The following is a 19,819-nucleotide window of genomic DNA, read 5'->3' as shown; positions in this document are numbered from 1 at the left end:
CAAAAGACATGCACCTGGGGATAGGTTGATTGGCAACACTAAATGGTCCCTAGTGTGTGAATGTTGTCTGTCTATCTGTGTTGGCCCTGTGATGAGGTGGCGACTTGTCCAGGGTGTACCCCGCCTTCCGCCCGATTGTAGCTGAGATAGGCGCCAGCGCCCCCCGCGACCCCAAAAGGGAATAAGCGGTAGAAAATGGATGGATGGATGGATATATATATATACATATATATATTGGGGGAATTTTTTAGAATCAATTTTGTGTTAAATCATCAAACAACTATTATTGATGATATTATTATTATTGATTCTGTTGCTTTTATACATTTTACATGATTCTGGTGTATATCTATAAAGTCAGATTTAAAAAAAGCTAGCCTACTAACAGTAGCATGCTAACAGGTATCATTCCTCAAATAACAAAATATTTAACGCAGACGTGTATACCCGCAAAATATACAACAATTTTTTCAGCATGTTCATTTCAGAATGCTAAAATACTAATTGTAGCATGCGTCAAGTATATTTCTCTGCGATGTGTCAAAAATGTTAGCATGCTGACGTTAGCATACATAAAGAACCAACATATGACTCTGGTGTATGTGTATATATAAAATATGCTAAAACAGCTAGCCAAAAATGTTAGAATGCTAACATAACAGGTAATGTTTGACGCTGAGGTGTGTACCTGACAAATTTGTGAAAAATTAGCTAGCATGCTAATATTAGAATGCTAACGATTGGATGGACCAAACTTTGGAGACCCCTGTGCCATACAGTAAAAACAAGCTATGGGTGGATTTTGATGACATTTTTAAAAAATGGCACAAGTAATTACATTTTGGGGCTGATCCGGATCACCATTCGGATTCCGGACTTTTTACTCTTTTATGTTTTTCAACAAATCACAAGCAAATGTTCCCCCTTCCCACAGAGGAAACGCAGATGAAGACGCCGGCGATCTGGACTTCAGCGCCCTGCTGAAGAAAAGGTAAGCGCGACGTTGCATTCTGTTTTCCGCCCCGGCTTTGACCTGAGCGGGCCGCAGGCAAAAGAAGCAACAGGCGGCGCCCAAAGAGGAAGTGGACGTGTGGGACATCCTGAAGGCGGCCAAGCCCTGCGACTACGAGAAGATCGCCTTCGAGTACGGCATCACCGACCTGAGGGGCATGTTGAAGAGGCTGAAGAAGATGAAGACGGTGGAGCCCAAGAAGAGCGACGGTGAGCGGCGGCAAATGAGCTAATGTGGCTAACCAGGCCGTGCGCTAACGAGGCTGTTGTCACCGCAGCCTTCCTCAGGAAGCTGGAGCCGGCGTACTCGGTGAACAAAGGCAAGAAGATCCAGCTGAGCGTGGAGGTGGCCGACCCCAACACTCCCATCAAGTGGCTCAAAAACGGACAGGAAATCAAACCGTCGGCCAAGTGAGACCTTCGCCACTCTGTGTGTGACGTCATCACGCAACGCTAACCCAACGGGCACACGACATTGATATAATGTTGATAATACGTACGTGTCCTTTGAATCACACATTACAACACCGTCGCAAAATAGTTATTTGTAAATTGAGACAGCGTTGATGTCTAACGTTGGATCAACGTTGTTGGTTGGGAAATGACCAAAATTCAATGGTCAGATCAACGTCACAACCCAACATTGATTAAACGTTGTCAAAAAACATTTTGTTTCAACATTAGGTTTGAGTTGCTCGATGTCAGGACCTAATTCAACTAATTCTCAACGTTGTTTCAATGTCTTGAGCCCGCTGGGACATGTATTTTTATCATCAAAAAATATGATTGTAGCACAGGTGACCAAACATTTTCCACTGAGGGCCGCACACTGGAAAATATTTTTCATTTTCAAAACCATCCATCCATTTTCTACCGCTTGTCCCTTATACAATATATCCTTTTTTTCCCTTTTTTTTTTTTTTTTTTACCATAAGGCTTCCTCTAGTTTGGATTGGTTTTAGTCATAAAAATGTTTATAATAAGTCATTTATTATTATTTTTCATTATTATTCAATCTTAAATATCTCAATCAACTTTATACAAAAAGTAAAAACATTTATTTTTACGTTTTATGCCCTTTTTTCAAAGAAAATCCAGTTTTTTTTTATGGCAAAAAAACAAACAAAATATGCAACATTGCACCTCCAAAGGATGTGTAAACGTGGTATTTGAGTCTTGAAACAACATTTAGTATTCACTAGTATTTTTTGGACAATGACAGTTTAAAAAAAAAAAAATCTCACTAAAATTATTGCGGATTGTTGAAGCGTTGAAAAAAGTCATACTTTTTTTTTTTTACTTTCAACACTTAAGTCTCGAGATCAACTTCGGATTCATCCGTCATTTATAAGTTTTAATTATTTTTTACGTTTTGTATTTTTTATGTTATACATTTTGTCAAAGAAATCTTTTTCTATGGCAAACACGCAAAATATGCAATATTTTCCACCAAAAATATTTGAATGTGGACTATTTGATGTAAAGTAATTTAAGCCTTAAATAAGTCAATAATTCATAACAACATTGGTTTTAATTCATTGGTATTTTTTGAACAATGACAGTTTCAAAAAAAAATCTCACTAAAATTATTGCGGATTGTTAAAAAGCGTTGAAAAAAGTCATACTTTTTTTTTAAACTTTCAACATTTAAGTCTTGAGATCAACTTCGGATTCATCCTTCATTTATAAGTTTTTATTATTTTTTACGTTTTGTATTTTTTTCTTTCATACCCTTCGTCAAAGAAATCTTTCTCTATGGTAAACATGCAAACTATGCTATATTTCCCTCCAAAAATATTTCAAAGCGGACTAATTGATGTAAAGTAATTTAATCATTAAATAGGTCAGTAATTCATAACAACATTGGTTTTAATTCATTAGTATTTTTTAAACAATGACAGTTAAAAAAAAAATCAGACTAAAATAATTTGGATTGTTAAAAAGCGTTGAAAATAAGTCATACTTTTTTTTTTTACTTTCAACACTTAAGTCTCGAGATCAACTTCGGATTCACCTGTCAATTATAAGTTTTTATTATCCTTTATGTTTTGTATTTTTTTCTTTTATACCTTTTGTCAATTAAATCTTTTTCTACGGCAAACACGCAAAATATGCAATATTTTACCCCAAAAATATTTCAAAGTGGACTGTCTGATGTAAAGTATTTTAAGCCTTAAATAGGTCAATAATTCACAACAACATTGATTTGAAGTCATTTAAATAATTTTTGAACAATGATAATATCCTACTTAAGTTTTATGGCAAAAGCACAAAATATGCAACATTGTACCCCCCCAAAATGTGTAAAAGTTAATAACTCATAAAAACATGGATTTTAAGTCATTAGTATTTTTTTGAACAATGACAGTTAGAATTAAAAAAATAGACTAAAATTTGTGGGGATCGTTAAAAAGTGTTAAAACTAAGTCATATTTTCTTTTTCACTTTCAACACTTAAGTCTTGAGATCAACTTTAGATTCATCATTATAGGTTTTTATTATTTTTTTAAACGTTTTTCATTTGTTTCCTTCATTTCCCTTTGTCAAATAAATCCTTTTCGATGGCAAACACAAACTGTGCAATATTTTCCAAAAACATATTTCAAAGTGGAATATTTGATGAAAAATTATTGTAACCTTAAAAAGGTCAACAATTAATAAAAACATTGATTTGAAATCAATTATATAATTTTAGAACAATGGCAATTTAAAAACAAAAATATCTCACCAAAATTTTATGGCAAAAGCACTAAATATACATCATTGTACCCCCTAATATGTATAAAAGTGGTATTTGAGGCTTAAATAAGTTATTAATTCACAACAACATTGATTTTCATTAGTATTCATTAGTATTTTTTGAACAATGACAGTTTAATTAAAAATAATCCCACTAAAATTCTAGAGGATTGTTAAAAAGCGTTAAAAATAAGCAATATTTCCCCCCCAAAAATATTTATAAGTGTAATATTTGATGGGAATTAATTGGAGCCTTAAAAAGGTCAATAATTCATAGCAACACTGATTTTAAGTAATTTATATAATTTTTGAACAATGACAGTTTAAAACAAAATATCCCACTAAAATGTTATGGCAAAAGCACTAAATATGCAACATTGTACCCCCCAAAAATGTGTAAAAGTGGTATTTGAGCCCTGAATAAGTTAACAATTCATAACAACAATCCGTTATTATTTTTTGAACAATAACAGTTTAATTAAAAAATATCCAACACAAATTCTTGTGGATTGTTAAAAAGCTTTAAAAATAAGCAATATTTTCCCCAAAAAATATTTCAAAGTGGAATATTTGATGGGAATTAATTGGAGACTAAAAAAGGTCAATAATTCATAGCATCATTGATTTTAAGTCATTTATATAATTTTTTAACAATGGCAATTTAAAAACAAAAATATCCCACATTGTACCCCCCAAAAATGTGTAAAAGTGGTATTTGAGCCCTAAATAAGTTAATAATTCACAACAACATTGATTTTCATTAGTATTGACTAGTATATTTTGAACTATGACAATTTAATTAAATATAATCCCACTAAAATTCTTGGGGAGTCTTAAAAATCTTTAAAACAAGCAATATTTCCCCCCCCAAAAATATTTCAATGTGGAATATTTGATGGGACTTAATGGAGCCTTAAAAAGGTCAACAATCATAACATTGATTTTAAGTCAATTATATAATTTTTGAACAATGACAGTTTAAAAAAAAAATATCACACCAAAATTATTATGGCAAAAGCACTAAATATGCAACATTGTACCCCCCAAAAATGTGTAAAAGTGGTATTTGAGCCTTGAATAACTTAATAATTCATAACAGCAATTCATTATTATTTTTTGAACAATGATAGTTTAATTAAAAATAATCCCACTAAAATTATTGGGGATTGTTAAAAAGCTTTAAAAATAAGCAATATTTTCCCCCAAAGTGGAATATTAGATAGTGAAGTGAAGTGAATTATGTTTATATAGCGCTTTTCTCTAGTGACTCAAAGCGCTCTACATAGTGAAACCCAATATCTAAGTTACATTTAAAGCAGTGTGGGTGGCACTGGGAGCAGGTGGGTAAAGTGTCTTGCCCAAGGACACAACGGCAGATAGAAATTAATTGGAGCCTTAAAAAGGTCAAACATCATAACAACATTGATTTTAAGTCAATCATATAATTTTCTGAAAAGAAAAAAATATATATCGCACTAAAATTTAATGGCATATGCACAAAATATGCAACATTGTACACCCCAAAAATGTGTAAAGGTGGTATTTGAGTCTTGAATAAGTTAATAATTCATAACAACATTCATTATTATTTTTTGAACAATGACAATCCCACTAAAATAATTGGGGATCGTTAAAAAGCGTTTAAAATAAGCAATATATCCCCTAAAAAATATTTCAAATTGGAATACTTATTGGAATATTCTCTCCTGCTTTTGTCCACCCAGGATGCTACGGGTATTGAAACTGAAAGTTAACTTGCATACGTGCCGAGCACACGCCCATTCTCCTCCTCTCTCGCTCCAGCCTGCTTCTTCATGACGCAACCACCAAAATAATCAATGTGTGTGAGAGTGTGTGTATCTCTTCTAGCAGGACCAAGGCCAAGTCTGAGGTGTTGTAGTCTGCTTAAAAGTGGAAAATATCCCTCTTTTTTTCATGTAGTGGTATGCGTAGGCATTAGCATTTTCCACTGTGTTGACAACGGAGTATGTGTCATCACGTCTTGGTGTTTGCACTTTGAGGAACAGATAATCATCATTGTCCAGGATGAGTCACCTCCTTGTCTTCCAGCAGCCTTGCTCATTACGTCTTTGCGTCTTCTTGCCGTGGCGTCCAGGTACGTGTTTGAGAGCGTGGGCAACAAGCGGACGCTAACCATCAACAAGTGCAACCTGTCTGACGACGCGGCCTACGAGTGCGTGGTCGGCGAGGAGAAGTGCTTCACCGAGGTCTTCGTCAAAGGTGCGTGAGTCACCAACCCGCCGCCGGCTTCCTTCTGTTCCGCTTGTGTTTATTTCAGTAAAGAGCATTTATTAGCTTGTTTTAAAGGCCGCGCGCTCAGGAGAGTGTTAGTGTTTATAGTTTTTGTGGTGTGGCTGCACAGCAGAAGCGAATGTCTCCCAGTTAGTCAGTGTGTCTTTCCAAGAAGTAGAAGAAGATATTAGTATAAAATGCTAACGTTAGCATGACAAGATGGGAAAAGTTAGCATGCTTCAAAGATCAAGAGTATCAAAAGTCATGATTTGTAGGTTCAAATGACTAAAATTAGCAAAATTGGTAGCATAAAAAAGTTAGCGCGATGACGTAGGAAAAGTTAGCCTACTTCTACGATAGCGCCAAGAAGAAGAAGAAGAATTTAAAAATGTGTTTGAATACTAATTGAAGAAGAATAATTTTAGAATGAGTTTAAGTAGAAGAAAAACAAGAACATTTTTAAAATTAGTTTAAATACCAGTATAAAATGCGAATGTTAGCATGATAACATGGAAAAAGTTAGCATCTGTCTAAGATCAAAATTAGCAAAAGTCATGATTTGTATGTTCGAATCACTAAATTTAGCAAAATTACTAGCATAAAAAAGTTAGCGTGATGACTTAGAAAAAAGTTAGCCTACTTCTACGAAAGCGCCAAGAAGAAGAAGAAGAATTTAAAAATGGGTTTGAATACTAGAAGAAGAAGAAGAAGAAGAAGCATTTTAAAATGAGTTTAAGTAGAAGAAAAACAAGAACAATTTTAAAATTTGTTTAAATAACAGTATAAAATGCAAATGCTAGCATGATAACATGGAAAAAGTTAGCATCCTTCTAAGATCCAAATTTTCAAAAGTCATGATTTGTAGGGGCTTCACGGTGGAAGAGGGGTTAGTGCGTCTGCCTCACAATACGAAGTTCCTGCAGTCCTGGGTTCAAATCCAGGCTCGGGATCTTTCTGTGTGGAGTTTGCATGTTCTCCCCGTGAATGCGTGGGTTCCCTCCGGGTACTCCGGCTTCCTCCCACTTCCAAAGACATGCACCTGGGGATAGGTTGATTGGTAACACTAAATTGGCCCTAGTGTGTGAATGTGAGTGTGAATGTTGTCTGTCTATCTGTGTTGGCCCTGCGATGAGGTGGCGACTTGTCCAGGGTGTACCCTGCCTTCCGCCCGATTGTAGCTGAGATAGGCGCCAGCGCCCCCCGCGACCCCGAAAGGGAATAAGCGGTAGAGAATGGATGGATGGATGGATGATTTGAAGGTTCGAATGACTAAAATTAGCAAAATTGCTTGCATAAAAAAGTTAGCGTGATGACGTAGGAAAAGTTAGCCTACTTCTACGAAAGCGCCAAGAAGAAGAAGAACAATAATAATTTAAAAATGGGTTTGAATACTATTAGAAGAAGACGAAGAAGAATTTTAAAATGAGTTTAAGTAGAAGAAAAACAAGAACAATTTTAAAGTTAGTTTAAATACCAGTATAAAATGCAAATGTTAGCATGATAACATGAAAAAAGTTAGCATTCTTCTAAGATCAAAATTATCAAAAGTCATGATTTGTAGGTTTTGAATGACTAAAATTAGCAAAATTGCCAGCATAAAAAAGTTAGCAGGATGACGTAGGAAAAGTTAGCCAACTTCTATGAAAGCGCCAAGAAGAAGAAGAAGAAGAATTTGAAAATCGGTTTTAATAGTATTAGAAAAAGAAGAAGAATATTTTTAAAATGAGTTTAAGTAGAAGAAAAACAAGAACAATTTAAAAATTAGTTTAAATACCAGTATAAAATGCGAATGTTAGCATGATAACGTGGAAAAAGTTAGCATCCTTCTAAGATCAAAATGATGAAAAGTCATGATTTGTAGGTTCGAATCACTAAATTTAGCAAAATTGCTAGCATAAAAAAGTTAGCGTGATGACGTAGGAGAGTTAGCTTACTTCTACTATAGCGCCAAGAAGAAGAAGAAGAATTTAAAAATGGGTTTGAATACTATTAGAAGAAGACAAAGAAGAATTTTAAAATGAGTTTAAGTAGAAGAAAAACAAGAACAATTTTAAAGTTAGTTTAAATACCAGTATAAAATGCAAATGTTAGCATGATAACATGAAAAAAGTTAGCATTCTTCTAAGATCAAAATTATCAAAAGTCATGATTTGTAGGTTTTGAATGACTAAAATTAGCAAAATTGCCAGCATAAAAAAGTTAGCAGGATGACGTAGGAAAAGTTAGCCAACTTCTATGAAAGCGCCAAGAAGAAGAAGAAGAAGAATTTGAAAATCGGTTTTAATAGTATTAGAAAAAGAAGAAGAATATTTTTAAAATGAGTTTAAGTAGAAGAAAAACAAGAACAATTTAAAAATTAGTTTAAATACCAGTATAAAATGCGAATGTTAGCATGATAACGTGGAAAAAGTTAGCATCCTTCTAAGATCAAAATGAGGAAAAGTCATGATTTGTAGGTTCGAATCACTAAATTTAGCAAAATTGCTAGCATAAAAAAGTTAGCGTGATGACGTAGGAGAGTTAGCTTACTTCTACTATAGCGCCAAGAAGAAGAAGAAGAATTTAAAAATGGGTTTGAATACTATTAGAAGAAGACGAAGAAGAATTTTAAAATGAGTTTAAGTAGAAGAAAAACAAGAACAATTTTAAAGTTAGTTTAAATACCAGTATAAAATGCAAATGTTAGCATGATAACATGAAAAAAGTTAGCATTCTTCTAAGATCAAAATTATCAAAAGTCATGATTTGTAGGTTTTGAATGACTAAAATTAGCAAAATTGCCAGCATAAAAAAGTTAGCAGGATGACGTAGGAAAAGTTAGCCAACTTCTATGAAAGCGCCAAGAAGAAGAAGAAGAAGAATTTGAAAATCGGTTTTAATAGTATTAGAAAAAGAAGAAGAATATTTTTAAAATGAGTTTAAGTAGAAGAAAAACAAGAACAATTTAAAAATTAGTTTAAATACCAGTATAAAATGCGAATGTTAGCATGATAACGTGGAAAAAGTTAGCATCCTTCTAAGATCAAAATGAGGAAAAGTCATGATTTGTAGGTTCGAATCACTAAATTTAGCAAAATTGCTAGCATAAAAAAGTTAGCGTGATGACGTAGGAGAGTTAGCTTACTTCTACTATAGCGCCAAGAAGAAGAAGAAGAATTTAAAAATGGGTTTGAATACTATTAGAAGAAGACGAAGAAGAATTTTAAAATGAGTTTAAGTAGAAGAAAAACAAGAACAATTTTAAAGTTAGTTTAAATACCAGTATGAAATGTGAATGTTAGCATGATAACATGAAAAAAGTTAGCATTCTTCTAAGATCAAAATTATCAAAAGTCATGATTTGTAGGTTTTGAATGACTAAAATTAGCAAAATTGCCAGCATAAAAAAGTTAGCGTGATGACGTAGGAAAAGTTAGCCAACTTCTATGAAAGCGCCAAGAAGAAGAAGAATTTGAAAATGGGTTTTAATAGTATTAGAAAAAGAAGAAGAAGAATATTTTTAAAATGAGTTTAAGTAGAAGAAAAACAAGAACAATTTAAAAATTAGTTTAAATACCAGTATAAAATGCGAATGTTAGCATGATAACGTGGAAAAAGTTAGCATCCTTCTAAGATCAAAAGGATGAAAAGTCATGATTTGTAGGTTCGAATCACTAAATTTAGCAAAATTGCTAGCATAAAAAAGTTAGCGTGATGACGTAGGAGAGTTAGCCTACTTCTACTATAGCGCCAAGAAGAAGAAGAATTTAAAAATGGGTTTGAATACTATTAGAAGTAGAAGAAGAAGAATTTTAAAATGAGTTTAAGTAGAAGAAAAACAAGAACAATTTTAAAATTAGTTTCAATACCAGTATGAAATGCAAATGTTAGCATGATAACATGGAAAAAGTTAGCATCTTTCTAAGATCAAAAGTATCAAAAGTCATGATTTGTAGGTTCGAATGACTAAAATTAGCAAAATTGCTAGCATAAAAAAGTTAGCGTGATGACGTAGGAATGTTAGCCTACTTCTACTATAGCGCCAAGAAGAAGAAGAAGAATTTAAAAAAAGAGTTTAAATACTAGTATAAAATACTAACGTTAGTATGATAACGTGGGAAAAGTTAGCATGCTTCTAAGATCAAAAGTATCAAAAAGCCATGATTTGTAGGTTTGAATGAATAAAATTATCAACATTTCTAGCATAAAAGAAGTTAGCATAATGACATAAGAGAAGTTAGCCTACTTCAAGATGGCGCCAAGAAGAAGAAGAAAAAGAAAAATTTGCAAATGAGTTTGAATACTAGTGGAAGAAAAAGAAGAGTTTTTAAATGAGTTTAAATACCAGTATAAAATGCTAACGTTAGAATGATAACTTGGGAAAAGTTATCATGTTTCTAAGATCAAAAGTATCAAAAGCCAGGATTTTTAGGTTTGAATTACTAAAATTAGCAAAATGGCTAGCATAAAAAAGTTAGCATGATGACATAGGAAAAGTTAGTCTACTTCAACGGTGGTGCCAAGAATAATAATATGAAGAAGACTTTAAAAATCAGTTCAAATACTAGTATAAAATGCTAACATTAGTATGATAACGTGGGAAAAGTTAGCATGCTTCTAATATCAAAAGTATTAAAAGCCATGATTTGTACGTTTAAATGAATACAATTAGCAACATTTCTGGCATAAAAAAGTTAGCATGATGACATAGATAAAGTTAGCCTACTTTTATGATGGCGCTGTCACGCCAAATTTCTTCCCCCATACAACCCCCCCCCCCCCCCCCATACCCCCCACCACCCCCCCTCCCCATTTACTTCGGGGTCATGACTAATACAGACGTTTTGTTAACACTATATTATAAAAATATAACGCTATATTATAAACATACAGACGTTTTGTTAACGCTATATTATAAAAAAATTAAATTAAATTAAACATTTTTTTTACAAACACAAGCTATGGGATGACGCATTTACTTCCGGGGTCACGTTTCCTCACGTTTCCTCTTACGTCTTCCCATAGCTTGTGTTTGTAAATTTTTATAAATATATCTTTTTAAATTTTTGTATAATATAGCGTTAACAAAACGTCTGTATTAATCATGACCCTGGAAGTAAATGGGGGGGAAGAGTTTTGTAGGGGGAAGAAATTTGCCGTGACAGCGCCAAGAAGAAAAAGAAGAAGAAGAAGAAGATGATGATGAAGAAGAAACATTTTGAAATTAGTTTAAATACTAGAAGAAGAAAAAGAAGAAGAAGAATTTAAAAATGAGTTTAAATACTAGTGTAAAATGCTAACGTTAGTATGATAACGTGGGAAAAGTTAGCATGCTTCTAAGATCAAAAGTATCAAAAGCCATGATTTTTAGCTTCGAATGAATACAATTAGCAATAAAAGTTAGCATGATGACATAGGAAAAGTAAGCCTACTTCTACGATGGTGCCCAGAAGAAGAAGAAGAAGAATTTAAAAATGAGTTTGAATACTAGTAGAACAAGAAGCAACATGCCTCGTGTTACAACAGCGTGGCTTCATAGTAAAAGAGTGAGGATACTAGACTGGCCTGCCTGTAGTCCAGACCTGTCTCCCGTTGAAAATGTGCGGGACAATATGAAGCCTCAAATACTATATTGAACAACTTAAGCTGTACATCAAGCAAGAATGGGAAAGAATTCCACCTGAAAAGCTTCATAAATTGGTCTCCTCAGTTCCCAAACCTTTACTTACTGAGTGTTGTTAAAAGGAAAGGCCATGTAACACAGTGGTAACAATGCTCCTTTGTCAACTTTTTTGCGATGTGTGGCTGCCTTTAAATTCATAGTTAATAATTATTTGCAAAAAAAAAAAATTGAGTTTCTCAGTTGGAACATTCAGTATCTTGTCTTTGCAGTCTATTCAATTGAATATAATTTGAAAAGGATTTACAAAATATTGTATTCTGTTTTTATTCAAGAATTACACAACGTGCCAACTTCACTGGTTGTGGGTTTTGTAATTGAATGGAGAATCGATTAAGGAATCAAATTAAATCGTTAGGTGGCCAAAGATTCACACTCTTAATAAATATACGTCATAATTGATTAAACCAGTACAAATGAGATTAGTATGTGCTTTTACTGCCATCTAGTGTTTTTTGAAATAGTATAAAATGAGTAAAGCATCAATACAGTATTTTTGGGTTGATATCTGCTGCTTTTAGAGGTTGAGGATACAAGGAACACTTAAAACATCCATCCATCCATTTCCTACCGCTTATGCCCTTTCGGGGTTGCAGGGGGCGCTGGCGCCTATCTCAGCTACAATCGGGCGGAAGGCAGGGTACACCCTGGACAAGTCGCCACCTCATCGCAGGGCCAACACAGATAGACAGACAACATTCACACTCACATTCACACACTAGGGCCAATTTAGTGTTGTCAATCAACCTATCCCCAGGTGCATGTCTTTGGAAGTGGGAGGAAGCCGGAGTACCCGGAGGGAACCCACGCATTCACGGGGAGAACATGCAAACTCCACACAGAAAGATCCCGAGCCTGGATTTGAACCCAGGACTGCAGGAACTTCGTATTGTGAGGCAGACACACTAACCCCTCTTCCACCGTGAAGCCACACTTAAAACATTCATCGCAAAAATGTACAAAATCACAAGTTGATTTAATATTATTGGATAAAAAAACATTGCAACTTGAAATCACGCCTTCTCGGCCAAAACAATCACAAAAAAAATTGTGCAAAATTCCGGACTTTTGGACTTGCCTGACTATTAATTTGGCAATATCCATTTTCTGCTAGCTTTTAGAATAGAATAGAATAGAATAGAAAGTACTTTATTGATCCCTGGGGGAAATTCAGGCAAATTTTGTGCCTTAAACATCCGAGGGACTTGGTGAGCGTCACCTAACGATGTCGTGTCCCGGTCCTGTGGTGACTTTCACTGCAACAAAAGCCTGCCGGGGGAGCTGATTCAGTCTTTGTTGATGCCACCGTTCGCCACGGGCACAGAAAAGCCCAAAACGTGCGCATGTCACACGTCTGAAGAGGTCATCAGTCAAATGCTTCGGGAGGCTGGGCGATGGGCGGCTCAGACAATTGAGACGTGTGGAAGCGGAGCGGATGCTGACGATGACAAATAGCCGCGACCAGCCGAGCGCGTTGGCAATGTGACTCACGACTCCTCGGGAGGCTGGGAATACTTTGCAGGCCGCTGGTTTTCCCGGCGCTCTTATCATACCTGTTACCGCCATCAGCACGGGACTGCAATATACCCGTGGCGGCGGCGGCGGCGGTGGCTTGGAATGACGTAATGACTTCAAAATTGCAAAACTTGGAGCGAAAAAACAGGTTTAAAAAAAGTAGGGCTGTCAACGTTACCACATGTGATTAATAAATTCAAAATATTGCGTTATCATAAATGAACACTCTTGTTTGGTGTTTGGGTCTGTGGGACCAGTTTTTATTTTTTATCAAAAGAAAAAAGATACAATTAATTAATTTTTCAAACTGAGACTCACTGAATTTGGCTCATTTTCTGTAAAGAACATACAAACCCCGTTTCCATATGTGTTGGGAAATTGTGTGAGATGTAAATAAAAATGGAATACAATGATTTGCAAACCCTTTTCAATCCATATTCAGTTGAATGCACTACAAAGACAAGATATTTGATGTTCAAACTCATAAACTTTATGGTCTTTTGCAAATTATAATTAACTTAGAATTTCATGGCTGGAACATGTGCCAAAATAGTTGGGAAAGGGCATGTTCACCGCTATATTACATCACCTTTTCTTTTAACAACACTCAATGAACGTTTGGGAACTGAGGAAACTAATTGTTGAAGCTTTGAAAGTTGAATTCTTTCCCATTCTTGTTTTATGTAGAGCTTCAGTCATTCAACAGTCCGGGGTCTCCGCTGTTGTATTTTACACTTCATAATGTGCCACACATTTTCGATGGGAGACAGGTCTGGACTGCAGGCGGGCCAGGAAGGTACCCGCACTCTTTTAATACGAAGATGCACTGTTGTAACACGTGGCTTGGCATTGTCTTGCTGAAATAAGCAGGGGCTTCCATGATAACGTTGCTTGGATAACAACATATGTTGCTCCAAAACCTGTATGGACTATTCAGCATTAATGGTGCCTTCACAGATGTTTAAATTACCCATGCCTTGGGCACTATTACACAGATGCTGGCTTTCAAACTTTGCGCATATAACAATCTGAATGGTTATTTTCCTCTTTGTTCCAGAGGACACTACGTCCATAGTTTTCAGATATAATTTGAAATGTGGACTCGTCAGACCACAGAACACTTTTCCACTTTGCATCAGTCCATCATAGATGCGCTCGGGCCCAGCGAAGCTGGCGGTGTTTCTGGTTGTTGTTGGTAAATTAGTTTTGCTTTGCATAATAGAGTTTTAACTTGCAATTACAGATGTAGCGACCAACCTTAGTTACTGACAGTGGTTTTATGAAGTGTTCCTGAGCCCATGTGGTGATATCCTTTGCACACAGATGACGGTTTTTGATGCAGTACTGCCTGAAGGCTCAAAGGGCCGTAATATCATTGCTTACGTGCAGTGATTTCTCCAGATTCTCTGAACCTTTTGATGGTTTTACGGACCGTAGATGGTAAAATCCCTAAATTCCTTGCAATAGCTCGTTGAGAAATGTTGTTCTGAAGCGGTTCTACAATTTGCTTACAAAGTGGTGACCCTTGTCCCATCCTTGTTTGTGAACTACTTAGCATTTCATGGAAGCTACTTTTTTACCCAATCATGGCACCCACCTGTTCCCAATTATCCTGCACGCCTGTGGGATATTCCAAATAAGTGTTTGATGAGCATTCCTCAACTTTATCAGTATTTATTGCCACCTTTCCCAACTTCTTTGTAACATGTTGCTGGCATCAAATTCTAAAGTTAATGATTATTTGCAAACAAATGTTTATCAGTTTGAACATCAAATATGTTGTCTTTGTAGCATATTCAACTGAATAGTGGTTGAAAATGATTTGCAAATCATTGTATTCCGTTTATATTTACATCTAACACAATTTCCCAACTCATATGGAAACGGGGTTTGTATATCAGAATACATATTTAATGATCATACACCTTACACATTTCTATTACGTATAAGATGTCCGGGTCCAATAGAAGTGAGGAAATTGATGCACACACACACACACACACACACACACACACACACACACACACACACACACACACACACACACACACACACACACACACACACACACACACACACACGCACGCACGCACGCACACACACACACACAGACACACACACATACAGCAGGCCTCAAGACAGGAGAAGGACAGAGTGTAGGTACACAGAACATCAGAGGGTCAAATGTGCGAGAAAATGAGAGCAGACAGTGTTGACAAACAATGTTGCAACCTTGTGTGGGAACCGCAGGTGCAGAAACACAAAAGAAGAATCCCTGTGGGATGCAGAAACTGGCAGAGAAATTTTCCGTGCAACGTTCATATTGTTGTTACTCAGCCAGCGTTTGTGGGTCTGATGGACCCCTTGCAATTTTGTGGCTTTTAATCCCTCACAATCAAACACTTTTATGTTAAAATACTGAACAGATGTTTACCTTATGCCAATAAACATCTGTTTATTATTTTAACATAAAAGTGTTTGATTGTGAGGCATTAAAAGCTTATTCACAAAAATGGTCTCATTAATCATTTATAATGCAGATGACTGGGATGAGGTGGGGACTTGTCCAGGGTGTACCCCGCCTACCGCCCGAATGCAGCTGAGATAGGCTCCAGTGACTCCTCACCCCCGCGACCCCAAAAGGGACAAGTGGTAGAAAATGGATGGATGGATATGCAGATGAATCACGCAATTTACTGCTGTTACACTGTATGGTCAGTGATCAGGTCAATGTATAAATAAATAAAAAAAACACATAAATATTAATGGAAATAAGTTATAAAACATTTGAAATAAATAAAAATAAAATAATGAAATAAAAGAAGATGAAAAATAAAATGAAGTTTGATGCATACGCCCGTGCAAAGATCCCTCTAAAACAGTGGTCCCCAACCTTTTTGTAGCTTGATAATTTGTCATAAAAAAGGGAGGTTTTTGTCATGAACAAGGGAGGTTTTTTGGGTTGGTGCACTAAATGTAAGTTTATCTTGTGTTTTTTATGTTGATTTAATAAAAAAAAATAAAAAACATATATATATATATTTTTTTATATATATTTAAAAAAATTAATAAAAATGAATAAACAATTATTCTGCGGCCGTGTACCAATTGAGCTGCGGCCCAGTATTTGGGGACCACTGCTCTAAAATACACCCTGACTGGACTTTAGATCAAACGAATTTAACAAATTAATAACATTTGAATAAAACATTTAAAGAGATGTTCCTGTATGACATTCTGACAATAAAATGGCATTCGTGTCCAAATATTGGTGTATTTAAAAAAAGTTAATTTAAATGATGCAAGCAAGTAATATATGTTAATTATATGTGTTTTAAGTACAACTCCTAGTTTGTGAACAATAGCAATAAAAAAATATTCTAATTCTGATTGTGATAACCTATGATTAATCCAAATTCAAAAGTGTGATTAATCTGATTAAAGAATGAGTCATTTGACTGCACTCGTGCTTATACTTGGTTATGTTTGCTGAGGTTTTTTTCCTACTCCCACACTGGGCCCATGTGGCAACCCATCAGCTTCCTGTCCTGTGACCCCCCCTTTCATAGTGAAGTGAAGTGAATTATATTTATATAGCGCTTTTCTCTAGTGACTCAAAGCGCTTTACATAGTAAAACCCAATATTTATGTTACAATTAAACCAGTGTGGGGGGCACTGGGAGCAGGTGGGTAAAGTTTCTTGCTTAAGGACACAACGGCAGTGACTAGGATGCCGGAAGCGGGAATCGAATCTGCAACCCTCAAGTTGCTGGGATGGCCACTCTACCAACCGAGCTATACCGCCATATCATACTGTATTCCTTGGCTATAAATGTTTTATCGTCATGCAGAACCTCCAGTGACCATCACCAAGCTGCTGGACGACGTCCACACGGTGGTGGGAGAGAAGGTGGAGTTCGAGTTGGAGGTCTCGGAGGAAGGAGCTCACGTCAAATGGTGCGCCCAGACACTCCGAACGCACCTCTTCATGGTCCTGAAACTCTGTTTGTCTTCAGGATGAAGGACGGCGTAGAGCTGACCAAAGACGCCGCCGCTTCCAAGTACAGATTCAAAAAGGACGGCAAGAAGCACATCCTGATCATAAACGACGCCAGCAAGGAGGACGTAGGCACCTACTACGCCTTCACCAACGGTGGGGAGTCCAAGGCCGAGCTGGAAGTCGAAGGTACCATTTCCCGGCAGGCCAATCTGCTCAATCTGGGATAAAACGAAGTTTTAATGTGACATGAAGACAACATATCAAACGGCCCATGAAACCAAAGTGAACGCCAACAGCAAACTAATTGGCCATCAGCGCCTGCCAGAAGTTTGCTGACAGGTATTTCAATTAGGAGCTGGAGGAGAATTTAACATGTTGACGTTTTTAATTTTGACAAGCATTAAATGAGTTAGCGTTCACGCCGTAATTAATGCTGCTCAGTTTATCTCCGCATCCGCCGATCATCACCGTTATTGGTCAGGGTAATTTGCTCGACACGTCGAAAAGTGTCGCCGGGGTCCGGTCTTGCCGCTCCAAAAATTAGGGACACGTTCGTTCCCCTGGGCGCCGTCGCACGGACAAGAGCGGGAAAAAGAGAAAAACATGGGCACGGAGGGATCAATTTTGTAAGTCGATGTTGCTAAAAGCCAAAAAGACGGTAAAAAAAATACTAAATTGTTGTTTGTTTTTTTACACGTATCCTGGTAAAAAAAATGGTAAATTCTACATCTATGTCCTACAATGCTTTCTCTAAAGGGGAACATTATCACCAGACCTATGTAAGCATCAATATATACCTTGATGTTGCAGAAAAAAGACCATACGTTTTTTTAACCGATTTCAGAACTCTAAAAGGGTGAATTTGGCGATTTAAACGACTTTCAATTGATAGCCTGACGGAGCGATGACCTTTCACCCGTGATGTCACAACATGAAGCAATCTGCCATTTTCTCAATGTCATTACACACACCAAGTCAAATCAGCTCTGTTATTTTCCGTTTTTTTCGACTGTTTTCCCGTACCTTGGAGACGTCATGCCTTGTCGGTGTGTTGTCGCAGGGTGTAACAACACGAACAGAGACGGATTCAAGTTGCAACAGTGGTCAAAAGATGTGAAAGTCCCCCGTTTACCGACGACAGCTATGCTACGACAGAGATGGCAAGAATGTGTGGATATCCTGCGACACTCAAAGCAGATGCATTTCCAACGATAAAGTCAAAGAAATGTGCAATATTGGAAAATAAACCACCACTGAATCTGCCGGAGTGCCTCGGGAGCTATTCAGGGATGACGGCAGTCTGTTCCCGCAGACGAGCGAGGTAAACCCCCTGGATGTCTTGGCTAAGACGTGATTTATGCCACTTCTTTTTCTGTCTTATTTTGTCCACCAAACTTATAACGTTGTGCATGAATGCACAAAGGTGAGTTTTGTTGATGTTATTGACTTATGTAGAGTGTGCTAATCAGACATATTTGGTCACGGCATGACAGCAGCTAATCGATGCTAACATGCTATTTAGGCTAGCTGTATGTACATATTGCATCATTATGCCTCATTTGTAGCTATATTTGCAACCAGCCTTTCCCTTCACCCACATTTAATGCCAAACAAACACATACCAATCGTTGGTTAGAAGGCGATCGCCGAATTCGTCCTCGCTTCCTCCCGTGCCGCTGTCTGTCGTAATATGGCTCAATAGTTTCAGTTTCTTCTTCAATTTCGTTTTCGCTACCTGCCGCCACACTCCAACCATCCATTTCAATACATGCCTAATCTGTTGAATCGCTTACGCCACTGAAATCCGAGTCTGAATCGGAGCTACTATCGCTATACTTTTCTGTGCTATCGCCATGTTTGTTTCCGGTTGTTTCACGCTGTGACGTCACAGGATAATGATTGTGAAAATCAGGAACTTTGAAGCCATTTTTCGGGGTATTGCGTGATGGGTAAAATTTTGAGAAAAACTTAGAAAAATAAAACAAGTCACTGGGAACTGATTTTTATTGGTTTTAACCCTTCAGAAATTGTGATAATGTTCCGCTTTAAATCACTGATTCTCAAAATGTGGTACGCCAAAGAATCACTTGATTAAAGTACCGTATTCAAACAATGTTGCTGTTCAAACTGTGTGCAGGTGAAGGTGAATTATATTTATATAGTGCATTTCTTAGTGACTCAAAGTGCTTTATATTGTGAAAACCCAATATCTAAGTAACATTTAAACCAGTGTGGGTGGCACTGGGAGAAACGGGGTTGAAATATCTTGCCCAAAGACACAACGGCAGTGACTAGTAGGCGGAAGCGGGGATCGAACCTGGAACCCTCAAGTTGCTGGCACGGCCACTCTACCAACCGAGCTATGCCGCCCCAATGTGTGTAATGGTACAGTAGCCAAAATGTTAAATAAACTTGTCAAATAAAACCTCTGCCTTGTTTTTAATGAATAATCAATCAATCAATCAATCAATCAAAGTTTATTTGTATAGCCCTTAATCACAAGTGTCTCAAAGGGCTGCACAAGACACAACGACATCTTCGGCTCAGATCCCACATCAGGGCAAGAATATGTCAATATAAACAATTGTCAAATAATTATAGTTGCGTATTACTTACACGTACTAAGTCTCCGAAGCAGAAGA

General features: G+C 36.5%; 1 protein-coding gene across 2 annotated transcripts in view; it reads left to right on the top strand.

Moving 5' to 3' along the window:
• The window catches only part of mybpc2a (myosin binding protein Ca), a 122,350-nt gene that overhangs the window by 62,222 nt on the left and 40,309 nt on the right, over positions 1-19,819 (top strand). For both annotated transcript variants that reach the window (XM_061905607.1, XM_061905606.1), the window contains exons 9-14: positions 935-991; positions 1,049-1,221; positions 1,290-1,422; positions 5,867-5,991; positions 17,029-17,134; positions 17,194-17,363. In XM_061905607.1, coding sequence (XP_061761591.1) covers positions 935-991; positions 1,049-1,221; positions 1,290-1,422; positions 5,867-5,991; positions 17,029-17,134; positions 17,194-17,363 — 764 coding nt within the window. The remainder of the gene's footprint in view (positions 1-934; positions 992-1,048; positions 1,222-1,289; positions 1,423-5,866; positions 5,992-17,028; positions 17,135-17,193; positions 17,364-19,819) is intronic.

This window comes from Nerophis ophidion, linkage group LG07, assembly GCF_033978795.1.
Source record: "Nerophis ophidion isolate RoL-2023_Sa linkage group LG07, RoL_Noph_v1.0, whole genome shotgun sequence".
Lineage (NCBI taxonomy): Eukaryota > Metazoa > Chordata > Actinopteri > Syngnathiformes > Syngnathidae > Nerophis > Nerophis ophidion.
The sequence above is the reverse complement of the archived record's forward strand: the minus strand, read 5'-3'. Positions and strand labels throughout refer to the sequence as shown.